Source organism: Trifolium pratense, linkage group LG4 (genome assembly GCF_020283565.1).
Source record: "Trifolium pratense cultivar HEN17-A07 linkage group LG4, ARS_RC_1.1, whole genome shotgun sequence".
NCBI lineage: Eukaryota > Viridiplantae > Streptophyta > Magnoliopsida > Fabales > Fabaceae > Trifolium > Trifolium pratense.
Window position 1 is genome coordinate 33,601,903 of NC_060062.1, and position 13,645 is coordinate 33,615,547.

General features: G+C 36.2%; 2 protein-coding genes across 2 annotated transcripts; one reads left to right on the top strand and one right to left on the bottom strand.

The window, feature by feature from the left end:
- The first annotated feature begins 399 nt into the window (after positions 1-399).
- LOC123922530 (putative nuclease HARBI1) lies at positions 400-1,286 on the top strand. Its single transcript, XM_045975241.1, has 2 exons — positions 400-709; positions 817-1,286. The coding sequence occupies exons 1-2, from the start codon at positions 400-402 to the stop codon at positions 1,284-1,286; spliced, it is 780 nt and encodes a 259-aa protein (XP_045831197.1).
- A 2,757-nt stretch (positions 1,287-4,043) lies between these two features.
- On the bottom strand, positions 4,044-4,711 carry LOC123923358. The gene is made up of 2 exons (XM_045976045.1): positions 4,473-4,711; positions 4,044-4,371 (listed from the first exon to the last, which is right to left on the bottom strand). The coding sequence occupies exons 1-2, from the start codon at positions 4,650-4,652 to the stop codon at positions 4,276-4,278; spliced, it is 276 nt and encodes a 91-aa protein (XP_045832001.1). The 5' UTR covers positions 4,653-4,711; the 3' UTR covers positions 4,044-4,275.
- Between the last annotated feature and the right edge of the window lie 8,934 nt (positions 4,712-13,645).

The following is a 13,645-nucleotide window of genomic DNA, read 5'->3' on the forward strand; positions in this document are numbered from 1 at the left end:
TATGCTGCTCTCTTATGACAGGTTGCTCTCTATTAAAATGAATGGTTCGAATGAACACTTGGAACAAGATGGTGATGATGATGATGATATTTTTTAAGAAGCTTCTCTTTTGGCTGCACTAGTTGGTGAGTATGCAGCAAATAATTTATGCAAAAAATCGTGTAGAACTAGTGAACTAACCGGTCATTCATGGGTTCAAGCAATATTACAAGGGAATCTCACTCGTTGTTATGAAATGTTTCGAATGGAAAAACATATTTTTAACAAATTATGTACCGAATTAATGGAACATGGTTTAAAGTCTTCTAAACATATGGGAGTTGAAGAAATGGTTGCAATGTTTCTAGTCGTTGTAGGCCATGGGGTAGGCAATAGAATGATTCAAAAAAGATTTCAAATATGATACCCGAAGATCCTATGTTTCGTGATTGTCATGCCAAAGTAAAAAATGACCAACGTTATTGGCCATTTTTTAAGAATGCTATAGGAGCGATTGACGGTACACATGTGTCATGTGTAGTTAGTGCTAGTGACCAAACCAAGTTTATCAGAAGAAAAGGGTATCCAACACAAAATATTATGGTTGTATGTGATTGGAATATGTGCTTCACTTTTGTGTTAGCTGGTTGGGAAGGTACTGCCCATGATGCTCGTGTTTTTTATCAAGCTCTTACAAAGAAAGAGCTTAATTTTCCACATCCTCCTCCGGGTATGTTCTTTTATGTTACTAGAAATGATTTGTTATATTAATATTATTCTTGCACATTATAACAATAACTTTGTTATCACATTTTATTAATTACTTTATTTTTGTAGGTAAGTTTTATTTGGTAGATTCTGGGTATCCAACACCAGTAGGATACATTGGTCCTTATAGATGTGAACGCTACCATCTTCCCGAGTTTAGACGTTCAAATGGATTTGAAAATCATAATGAAGTATTCAATTATTACCACTCAAGTTTAAGATGCACAATAGAAAGAACTTTTGGGGTGTGGAACGATAGATTTGCAATCCTACGTCGCATGCCGAAGTTCAAATATGAAACACAAGTTCAAATAGTAGTCGCAACAATGACAATACACAATTTTATCAGAAGAACTGTTGAAGTGGATAGTGATTTTGATCTTTATGAAGATGAAAACACGGTCATTCACCATGATGAAATTCATAGATCAAATAACTTGAATCCGTCACAAGTTTTCAATGTAGCTTCTTCGTCAGAGATGGATCATGTTCGAGACTTAATTCATAATCAAATTATAGAGTTTAGGTTAAATAATTAGTTTGTTATAATGTTGAACTTTAAATTATATTTATCTAGTTATAATTTTTATTTAGATTCTTTTTATTTAATTATTATGCTAATTTAACATTTTTAAGTATATGCCTTTATTTAAATATTATATTTAACTAATTAATTTTTGGTAATTTTTGTTTTTTTTTTTTTTTTGGTTTACAATGAGCTGGGGATCGAACCCAGGACCTATAGCGTACTACCCAAATTCCTCACCACTAGACCAAACCTAGTGGCTTAATTTATGTTTTATGAAAAAAATACACTAAAATTCAATTTGGTAATTATAGATACAAAAGCAATTTTGTTTCAAATTACCCAAACAACATCAAATTTTAAGAATCACTTTTACATTAATGTATCCAAACATAAATCAATTCTGTTTAACTCAATTTTACGAAAATCAATTCTGTCAAACTCAATTCTGTTAAAATCAATTCTACCCGACGCAGAACCAAACATACACTTAATTCTTATGAGCTAATATAGCTCTATCTTGAAAAAAAGTTGGAACATTCATATTATGCAATAGATCTTGATAAGTGCCCTAAACAATAGATGAAAGAAGGTCACCTAAGTTAGGAACCAACAGATCCGGTGGTATAAAAAAGAAAGAAAAAAAATGGGTTTTTATAAAAAAGGTTAAAAAACGCAGTAACATATTTGGTTTTGTAGATGGAAAAAAAATGGTTTTTGTTTTTAGAAAGAAAAATAAAACGTGTTAAGTTTAAAAAGTGTGCATTTAAATGATGTTGATTACTTGTTGGTTACAAAATTATTTCAACATAAGTGATATGGCTTAGTGGTAACTATATAAAGAAATATAACTAAAAGGCCATGACTTCAAATCTCAGTAACTTTTATATATATAAAGATAAAGATAAATATGGTTACATCTCTTTTTGGCTTCGGCCCTTGGCAATAAAAAAAATTAGTTACATTCCTTTAGCATAATTTCAGTTAACATTTTAATCCATTATCTTTTTTCATAATATTTTTGTTCTTTTTTATGTGTGAATATGATTTTTTTTTCACCGCTAGAATTCGGCTTACGAGGCCACATAATCTAGTTCGAGGGTCTGTGCTAACATCAAGTGGTTTTAGCCTATTTTGATTGCAGTTGCAGTGGATTGAAGTGTGGTCTTCTCTACCAAATCTAATTCCAAAATATTCACCACTGGATCGATTAACGATCGGTTGAATATGAATTTTAAGCTTTAAATTTATAGTTTTTTTTTTCTTCTCCACCTTCAATCATAAATATATTTTATAACCTAAACGAAAATCATAGATATGAAGCTTGAAAAATCATATGCAAACATGAATTAAAGATAAAAAGGATAAAAATGACATAAAAACAAATAAAGAACTAAGTCGTTACCTAAAATTAAGTTAAAGGACTAAATATATAACTTTTCCATTAAAACTATATACCAACAACAACAAAAAAACTAAATACATTATTGAAACCATATTGCACAATACTTATTTCATACAAATTTATGAAAAATTAAAAATATAGAAAAATATAATAACTTTAAAAGATTAACCTTATTGTTATGAAGAGTTTCACATTGAATAATAGATTGTATAAATATATATGTTTATAAATGGGATAATACTTATTTTATAAGTTAATTTTATAGACTTGAGTTAGTTCCAAGCCAGAATTCTTATCAAACATAACTTTATTTATCATTATCTTAAATAGATACTATGGCATAAGGGATGAATGTGAAAGATTGTGTGAAGAAGTGAGGAAGTGTTTTTTCATTTCAAATCATCCTAATTTAAAAGTTTTATATGGAGAACACATGTTGATGCAAAGATATAAATTAGGAAGATTATTAGGCCAATGAATTTTTAGAGAAGTTTACTATGGGAGTTGTTCTGGATTGGGACAAAGCCCATGTCAACGGCCCAACTCTCGAAGATCCACTTCGCCACGTTTATGTTGCTTAGATTCAATAGTTGTCGAGTCGATAACAGGATTCTACAATACGGATACAAAAGCTCACTCATTCTGGAATGGTCGAGTAGATCCATGTGAGAGGGCTTCACGGCGGACTCAAGCTACTTTAAGCACGAATATGTATCGTGCCAATTTAAGCGGCACTCCACCTCTATCACATTACTGACTTGAGCGTCGAAGTGCTAACATTTTTTATAGATAACAACCGACGTCGAACACGGGTCTCCGTCATGCCTTGGATCTCTTTCCACTGTTCCAAAATCTTCTAAAGACATACGCCGTCATCAAAGTCTTCTCGTTCTTACCCGCTCAGAGTAGAACTACAATAACTAACCAAAGAAAAAACACGAAGAGGAAAACAAGGTTATATCTTTTTTGGCTACAAACCCTATAGTACAGACACTTCTCATTGAAGCCGTGTCGGACCACACATGTGACACAGATCAGATTGTAAAGCAAGAGCCGGATGATCTGTGACTTAGTAAAAATGCATTTGATAATATCTATCATTATTCAAAAAAAAAAAAAGTTATTGCTAAGATACTAAAGATGAAAATAAAGAAAAGGTCTACTAGTTTGTTCAAATTAGACAAAGATTAATGAATGTAGGACAGGGATTTTGTCTATTGATGCTGAGATCTTTGAGGTTAAAAAAACATAGTCAGAACATATCGAATGACCATATTAGCCATTAGGCCTGCTCTTCAAGATATTGTTTGGGTTTGGCAAGGTGAATTACAAGAACAATGACACTAATCAGAACAACATCAGCTATAATCAACATACTAAGATCCTTCATTTTGTGCATTTAATTTCATGCTATTAATTAGTACAACTTTAGATGAAAACAATAAGAAAATGTGAGCAAAAAGAGTAGTAGGAAAACTCTATCTATAAACTATAATATTCCATATGAAATTTTAATAGAACAAATAGTATTGTTGCATTTATATAGCATTTGTGCCTGTGATGAATATCACAAAGGTATGAACATGTTGATCAACTATTACTTTGATGAGGATTTGACCATTTGCCTCCAAAGATAACGACCAGAAGCCATGTCAACAAATGTCCAAAACCCTGATTCTAATGCAACCTTAACCTGTTGTTAAACACAAATCAATCAAGGATATAATTAAAAGACAACATTTTTTTAAAGAAAAATCTGAATCAGTAAAAGGGTGTGTGAGAGGAAGAACAAACCTTGGATCTAGAAGGTGAATTTAAGGTTGGTTTAGAAGAATCCGAGGTTTCTGTTTCTGGGGTGTGTTCATTGTTTTGGTCCAATTCAGTGAGTTGAGGTTGAGATCTGAGGTTTTTGAGGACAAAGAAACCAGCTAGAGTAGCTGACAAGAATATGAGAATGAGTCTGAGGGGACACATTTTCAACTATGAATGTATCAGTGTGATTGTGACTATGTAGTAGTAGTGGATAAATGGAATTTAAATTAGGTAGTAAAGTGTTTGGAATATATTAAATGGAGTATTAAAGTAGACACTTGCATTTGCAATGCTTACTTTAGGTTGGGAATTGGATTCTTTATGTAAATGTGTGACGCATTTGCAATGCTTACTTTAGGTTGTCATAATTAGTAAGTTAATTTAAAATAATCATAACAATTGATTTAAGATCAGACCATTCAAATTAGTCGCAGCATCAAGGTATGAGCCAAATTGAGCAAAGGCAGCCACTTTGAGTGGCTTTCAAATAAAATCTGACCGCTACGGTTGGAGTCTTTCTTAGTGCAATACGTTCAACAACCCTTAAAGCGTGCGGGCGGCCCTAGCGTACAAAAAAGAAAGTAGTCCTATTCGAAAACTAAATATTTCAGTCCTAACAGGTGCGATATTGAAGGCCTTCACCAGCTTACTTAGTGCTTGTGCTAAGGAGTTTAGGGCTAAGGGCTGGAGCGTAGGAAGCATTGGCTATCAAAACCCCGGAGGAAACTAACTCATTTCTTGCATATTCATTTAAATCGTCTGATCAAAATTACTAGTCGATTAAGATCAATTACAACGTGTTGTGTGAAATTGCTACCGCAAACAATTCAGGTTACCTCATGTGTGAACATGGAAGTAGGAGTGGACCAAGACAATGCAAAAAAACAAAGTGGTTGGTGGCCGGTGCTCATCAACTTTTGTCATATTCATTTCTTTGGTATTTGGTAATTTGATGCCTTTGATGATGATCTTTAAAAGGATAGAGTGATTTGGGTGTTAAATTATTTATTTAAAGAAAATGTTAACTAGGGTTTTTGGGATACTAGTTAAGGAGCAAGACTTTCATAGTCACCTGACTATATATAGACACACTCACATGATTTTTTGATTATTTATGAAATAATTAAAAGAATGAAATGAAAAAGTAAATGTTCTGAGTGTGACTTAGAGAATTATATTTGGTCATGTGACCATATAAAAATAATTTGTGGTAAAATGATTTTAGAAATGAGATATTCTTGCGGGGACGTTTTTTTTCGGTGATTAATATGTTTGTTTTTCCCTCCCAATTGAATTTTTTTCTTACGTAAAAATAAAATATTGAACATCTAATCACATTTTTAAGAGGTTCGAGACACTTTTATTTTATCATCCATTAATAGTTTTATATATATAGTCTTATAATAACATTTTAACCTAGTTTTTATTATTAGTTAAAGAGAATTTATCGATTGATACTTTTATTCTTGTACTCTTTTTTTTTTTTTTTTTTTTTTGATAAGCTTTTATTCTTGTACTCTAATTCCCATGGATGACTTCCCTTTCACCTATTCATTTTATTCCATCGTATGGTTATGGATGCTAATGCTATCAACCTCTTGATAAAAAATAAAAGAAAAAAATCAACCTCGTCACTCTTTTGGTCCCTAATCCATATGGTCATGACTCATGAATATTAAACATATACTACGTAAACCATTCTTATTCACAACTTGTTGAGACATTTCAAAACATAGATAAAAAGGTATGAATGGAATTTTAGAAACTTCAAAAAATTCTACAAATCATTTTAGAAAGTTTAAGTCTCTTCTTGTCTTCCTCTCAAAGCTTCATTTCAACAACTCTCTTTGGTCCCTTACCTTATTTTATAAGTTCAATGTCTAATATTTTATGGACTAATTAAACAAATTTAGTTTTAATCCTTTGCAAGAAAAAATTTATAATTTTGTTTTCAACAAGCCAAAATGAGATATATTAACGAAAACGGTCTACCCAGCACAAGGCGTACCGACATAGACTGCAAAGATTTACAAAGAGTCAGAGGGAAAACAAAACAAAATCATACAAAGCCAAACACAATAAATGACTAGACCACCAACTATAGTAGTTTGAAGTTAAGTTAACACTCGTAGACTTCAACCACCTCACTACAAGAAAAACGCAATTTATTGGCGGCCAAAAACCGCCAGAAACAAGGAAAAACCGCCAGAAACAGCTAAATTAGTGGCGGTTTACTGGCGGCCACGATGCGCCAGTAATTAAGGCGACGGTAACATTACTGGCGGCCAAAGCCGTCGAAAACAGAGCTGACGAGACTTACTGGCGGCCCAGACCGCCACTAAGTAACAACGGTCAATTCAAAGACCAAAGAAGTTACTGGCGGACATGACCGCCGCAAAGTTTAGTGTCAGAAAGGTCAGTTTCTTTTGCAGGTTGCGTCAGAGCTACTGGCGGCTAGGACCGCCACTAAATTTGCCCAGATTTTGACCATTTAGCGACGGTTTGGACCGCCACTACAGCCTTTTCAATTTTTTTTTAAAAAAAACGTTTTTAATTAATTATTTTGTTTTAAAAAAACTGTTTTTTTAAATATTAATTGCTTTAAAAAAACATTTTAATTTATTTAATTATAAAATTTAATAATTAATTATTTTGTTTTAAAAAAACATTTTTTTTAAATATTAATTGCTTTAAAAAAACATTTTAATTTATTTAAATATAAAATTTAATATTTTTAATAATTTTATTTATATTTATTTTAAAAAAACTTTTTTTATTTAATATAAAAATAAGACAGAATTATTTAAAATATTAATAATTAAACATAAATTAAAAATTCGATAATAAACTTACCAAAATGAAGAAAAACAAGAGTGAAATGATAAAAAGTTGGAGAAATTTTAGAGTTAGGAATTTTTAGAGAGATGTTGGAGAAATTTTAGATAGAGAAAGGATTGTAGGAAATGAGAGTTGTGAAGTGAAGGAAGATATATATAGAGGGGGATAAAATTCGTGGAAATCTGTTCTTGGAGCTTATTGGCGGTCAAAGCCGCCACTAAGCCCCAACGGTTATATTTTTTTTCAATTTCCAACCACTTTGCGGCGGCCCAGGCCGCCATTAATGTCTGGGCGTGTTTCAAGAATATTACCGGCGGTCAAAACCGCTACTAAGTCCTCCAACGGCTACTTTTTTAAATTACCAACACTTTGTGGCGGCCTAGGCCGCCAGTAAGGTCTGAGGCGCCAGTTTTTTTTTTTTTTTTAATATTCTTGGTTAGTTAGTGGCGGCCTAGACCGCCGGTAATGTCCAAGACAATTACTGACGGCCAGGACCGCCAATAAATTCAAATTTTCGTAATTAAATATTATTTTATAAGTTTGTGGCGGTTTTGATTAATTATTGGGGGCTTAGGCCGCCAGTAAGCTACTGAGGGCCAAAACCGCCAGTAAATTTCGCCGGTAAATGAGTATTTTCTTGTAGTGCCTGTATGAAAAAATATTGATCCTGTCTAACAAATGATGGGTAATGCCTGTTGAGCCTCTGAAAATTTTTATAAAATTAAAAGTTTTAATAAAATTAAATAAGGACTAAATTAAAATGTCCCCATTTTATAAAGATAAAAATCATATTTTTTCAAAACCAATTTACTCAAACCATCTAATATATTTTTGGAAAAGAAAACAAATTAACATAAAATACAATCTCAGCCCATTGCATATAGATTTGGGGGAGAAAAATGGAAAAGAAAATAAAATATTAACGGAAAATACATTTTCAGCCTATAGATTATTTGAAAAACAATTAAAATAAAATAAAAAATAGTTTCCGCAGCTTGGAGTCGAACCCAAAATTCAACGCAACGAGAATTTAACCAATGAGCTATTGCGGATGCTATACTAATGTTGTGCATATTTAACTAATTATATTTATAATATTATAGAATTGCTTCAAATTAAAAATATTATAGAATAAGGTACGTAGCTATAAAACTTGAAACCATATATCAGTGTTGCACCTGACTTATTTCAATTCATACATTTTATAAATAAAAAAGTAATTATTATTTCATACAAATTTAGGAAAATAAAAAATGATAGAAAAATATACTCTTCGTTCTTTTTTAAGTGTCGCTGTTTGACCATGTACACTATTCACATAATTTACTTTAGCCATAATTTTTTATTAATTTATAAAAACAAATTAATATATAAAAACAAATGTTAGCATATAAGATATTGTTTAATTTATCTCGATCTTCTAGATATAAATTCTTCATAATTTTTTATAATAGATAATTAAAAGATATTGATGATCAAAATTGTGTATTAACATGTGTACAGTTCCGGTAAAAAAATGACACTTAAAAAAGAAATGAAGAGAGTAATAATTTTAAAAGATTAACCTTATTGTTAAAGAGTTTCCCATTGAATAATGGTCTAAATATATGTCTATATCAATGGAATAATCCTTATTTTATAAGTTGATATTATAGAGTTAAGGTTATTCAATTCAAACTCAAAATTCTTATCAAACATAACTTTATTTATCATTATTTTAAAAAGTCACTATGGTGCAAAGGATGAAATGTGAAATATCTGTAAGAAGTGAGGAAGTCTTGTTTCGTTTCAACTCATCCTAATTTTAAAATTAGGAAGATTATATAAGGCCAAGGACCTTTAAGAAAAGTGAAAGAAAAAAAAATCTACCCCAACAATTGTTCATCTACCCTCAACATTAATTTTGAATGGGCGAATTTGCCCTTATATATAAACTAAAATCCTGAAGAAAAAAATTTGGTTACCGAAACACTTTGGAAAAAAGTGTTATGATATGTAAATTTTTTTTTTGTTACCAGGACACTTTCAAAGTGTTCAGGTATATAAAATTTTTCTAATTTTTTTTTAACTGAATACTTTGGAAAAAAGTGTGCTGGTATGTAAAATTTTTCTAAATTTATTTTGTTACCTACACACTTTGGAAAAAAGTGTTCAGGTATATAAAATTTTTCTAATTTTTTTTTTTACCTGAACACTTTGGAAAAAAGTGTGCAAGTATGTAAAATTTTTCCAAATTTATTTTTTTACCTGCACGCTTTGAAAAAAAATGTTCAGGTATGTAAAATTTTTCTATTTTTTTGTTGTTACCTGAACACTTTGAAAAAAAAGTGTGCAGGTATGTAAAATTTTTCTAAAAACTTGTGACTGTTCTTGGCAAACATGCACACTTTTTTCCAAAGTGTTCCGGTAACAAAAAAATTTTAGAAAAATTTTATATACCTGAATACTTTTTTCCAAAATGTTCCGGTAACCAAAAAAAAATTTACATATCAGAACACTTTTTTTCCAAAGTGTTCCGGTAACCAAATTTTTTTCTTCAGGGTTTTAGTTTATATACGAGGGCAAATTCGTCCATTCAAAATTAATGTTGGGGTAAATTGACAATTGTTGGGATAGAAAAAAAAATTCTAAAAAAGTTTACCATGGGAATTGTTCCGGATTAGACCAAGGCCTATATCGGCGCCCCAATTCTCCAAAACCCACTTCGCCATATTTATGTATTTCATGACGGACTCATGCACTTTAATGGCACATAGGATATCTCTGTAGACCAGCCCACATACGGATGTGTCAATTTAAGCGAGAGGTAGAAAACATAAATATCGTGGTGATATTATTAGTAAATGAGAGGTACAAAATATAAATTTTTTTTTTTTAATATATAAATATTATTTGTTTGATTCAACTTCAATGTTGCAGAATTTATCAAAAACATTGAGAAATTATAAGTTTTAATTTTATTTTCTTCATTCTTCCTCTAAGTCTCCTAATAATATGAAGTTTGAATATTGTTCTGGGCCGAGCTCATAGCTCGAGCACCAGAGGGTGTCGAACACACATACCATCCGAGCACGTCCTAACGGTCAGATACCCTTGCGTATTGTAACGGCCGTAAACCGGAATGATGAGCATTTACTGCAAATCAAGGCCTCCAAGCCGTTTTCCGGCAGCCACTTGATGGTCATTAATGTCATCAAGGGCCTTAGCCCAGCGCTGGGGGCTATATATATGCATCTCCACTTCATTTGCAAGGTACGCATTTTTATAGCTAAGAAAACCTTACACACAAACTGACTTGAGCGTCGGAGTGCCTGCAGGTACACAACCCCCTTTCGCTTCAACAGGGGTCTCAACGCTCTCAACCACCGCAAACGCCGGCGAAGTCGCATCATTCTGGTCTACACGATCAGTGGCGCCGTCTGTGGGAACCATTAGTTTCCCTGTTTAACCAAACCAAAAACTAAACTTCCTTCAAAACACCTTTTTCACGACCAATGGCTGGCGTTAACAACCACCAAATCCCGGAGCACGTGGCGGAGAACCATGGATCACCGATGGACTACGCGACGTACCATCCGCTGGACGGCCAATTCGCCTCCGTAACGGAAGATGGCCAGGGAGGGCAAGACGCGCATTACGAGCCCTACAACCCAGAAGAACCGCAGATCCCTGTGGCTACCCCGCCACAGGCGACTCCGGCAGTGGCTATCCCCCCGGGCGTTCCCATGCAAGAAATGATGGCTGCGCTGGTCAATGCAATTAACCGCCAGTCGGACTTATTGCTGCAGCAGAACCAGCGATACGAGCAGCAAAATCAAAGGCTCGAGCAGCAAAGCCGTCGCATCGACGCAATTGCTGAATCGAGGGTCACGGCGCAAGCTCGCCCAGCTCGCCGTTCACCCACACCTGTGAGGAGCAGAACCTACTCCAGGTCGCGCTCACCACCTCGCCACAGAAGCGAAATGAGGTCGAGCCCAAGGAGAAACGAGGCAATATCTCGAAACTCCACCCCACCGAGGAGGCATTCCCCTAGAAGGGACAACCCTCCTCGTCGCCAAAGGAACCGATCCCCGGAAGAAAGGGGCAGCCACCAAGGCCCTCATTCCCGAAGGATACGAGAACTCCCCCTACCGGTCGGACTCGAGAAACCACCGGCGATGGATACCTACGATGGCTCGACAGATCCGGACGAGCACATCGAAAATCTTGAAGCTCTCCTCGAGTACAGAAATGTACGAGGCTCTATCAAGTGTAAGCTCTTTCCCACGACCCTGAGGAAAGGCGCTATGGCTTGGTACAAAAGCTTGGCGCCAGGATCCATAGACTCTTGGTCGGACCTGTGCGCCCGCTTCCGGGCTCACTTTACTTCCTCGAGGCGTCACCCAAAAACTGAAGCAACCCTCGAAGCCATTATCCAAGGCGAGAGCGAGCCTCTAAGGGCCTACCTCGAACGATTCAACAAAGCAGCCGTAGAAGTGAAGGTCGAGGAGAGCATGAAGCTGTATCTCCTCGACAAGGGATTACATCCGGACAGCGACTTTGCTAAAGCTGTCGGTATCGAAGAGCCGAAGACGCTGGATGCATTCTTCGAAAAGGCGAAGAAGTACATTGCCTACGAGGAGAAACAGAGGGCCAAAGATCTAAGAAGGCCTAAAAGTCAAGAAAAAACCAGGAACCACGAAAAAGATGAAGCTGGAACCTCGCGAAGAGGTAACGAAAAGCAAAAGGAGGAAAGGATTAAAGATTCCAAACCTCCTCGGGGAAAATTCACAACATATACTCCACTAAATGCGTCAAGAGATCGCATTTTCGCCGAAGTCTCCGCTGCGGACTTCAAAAAGGCTGGGATCCACTTCCCAAGACAGCAGCCCATGAAGGCAAATACTGATAGGACGAAATTTTGTCGCTATCATAAAAGCCATGGACACGTTACTGAGGACTGTGTCCACCTAAAAGATGCTATCGAAATTCTGATACAAAAGGGTTATGCCCGAAGATACGTTCAGACCGACGAACAAGCACAACAACAACAACAACAACAACGGCGGGAGCCTCAAGAGGTCGCAATGGCCATTGACGTTCCCGAGCAGGAAAACAGAGGCATCGTCCCTCAGGCGCTTGCCATCTCAGCACCTGAAATTCCACTCCCATCCCCGGGGTCAGACGAGGGAGCACTCATGAGGCATTTCAACGCCCACCTGAATGGCTCATGGGAAAACTTCCCAAAAGCACTGGTGATAACAGGGGGAGGCCTAAACAAAATCACCCTCGGATCGGTAAAAAGAAAGTTCGAGGAACTGGAAAACGTTTGCTCGGTAACTCCCATCACCATCTCCAAACCTGAGGGAGACTCCGACCCGCTGGCCTTCTACAAATCAGAAGTTCCTGGGGGCTCGCCAAATTATCAGATACCACTGTTGGTGAGAGCCCGCATGGCGAACTTCGACGTCCACCGCATCCTCGTAGACCAGGGAAGCTCGTGCGACGTAATGTACTCAGGGCTGTTCAAAACTTTGCAGCTATCGGAGAAGAACCTGGTTCCATATGTAGGACCCGACCTTCAGGGATTCAACGGGTCGACTACCAAGCCTTGGGGATACGTGGACCTCATCGTCACCTTCGGCGAGGAAAAGGCTATGAAATCCGTGTGGACGCAATTCATGGTCGTCGACTGTCCCTCACTGTACAACTGCATCATCGGCAGAACTACTTTAGCGGAGCTGTTTGCTGTGTCGTCCACCGTTCACTTGAAGCTGAAATACTACACACCGGACGGCCAGGTCGCCACCATTAACGGCGATATAGCTGCTGCGAGGAGATGTTTCGAGGCCGCGGCAAAAAATCTAAGCACCGTGGCAACCCCCAAGAAAACTGAAAAGAAAAATCCGGGGGTAAACACTATTGGAGGTTCCGTCGACATAGATGCTCGACTCACAAAAAAGGAGCATCAGGAAGAGAAGTAGAAGGACCTCACCAATGCTGAAAAGAAAATCTACCGCCCCATTCCGGACGGAGATTTCGAGCTGGTACCCTTGGGCGAAGACCCCCTCAAAGGGATCAAGATTGGAACTGGACTCCCCGACTTGGTCATAAAACAGCTGATCGCCTGCCTCAAAGACAATGCTGAACTGTTCGCCTGGAGCGCTGCAGAAATGCCTGGTATCGACCCTGAGGTCGCTTGTCACCAGTTGACTTTAGATCCTAGGGCTAGTGCCGTTGTTCAGCGGCGTAGGAAGCAGTCTCCCGAAAAAGCGGAGGCTGCTGAAAAAGCTGTAAAAGACCTCCTCGAGGCAAATTTCATTTCGGAAGCTAGGTAT

What these genes read in the sequence shown, in the direction of transcription:
- LOC123922530 (XM_045975241.1), top strand. Translation starts at nt 400, where the DNA reads ATGATACCCGAAGATCCTATGTTTCGTGATTGTCATGCCAAAGTAAAA. An exon ending in TTTTCCACATCCTCCTCCGG is followed by an intron (nt 710 to 816) that starts GTATGTTCTTTT and finishes TTATTTTTGTAG; the next exon opens with GTAAGTTTTATTTGGTAGAT.
- LOC123923358 (XM_045976045.1), bottom strand. Translation starts at nt 4,652, where the DNA reads ATGTGTCCCCTCAGACTCATTCTCATATTCTTGTCAGCTACTCTAGCT. An exon ending in ATTCACCTTCTAGATCCAAG is followed by an intron (nt 4,372 to 4,472) that starts GTTTGTTCTTCC and finishes GTTTAACAACAG; the next exon opens with GTTAAGGTTGCATTAGAATC.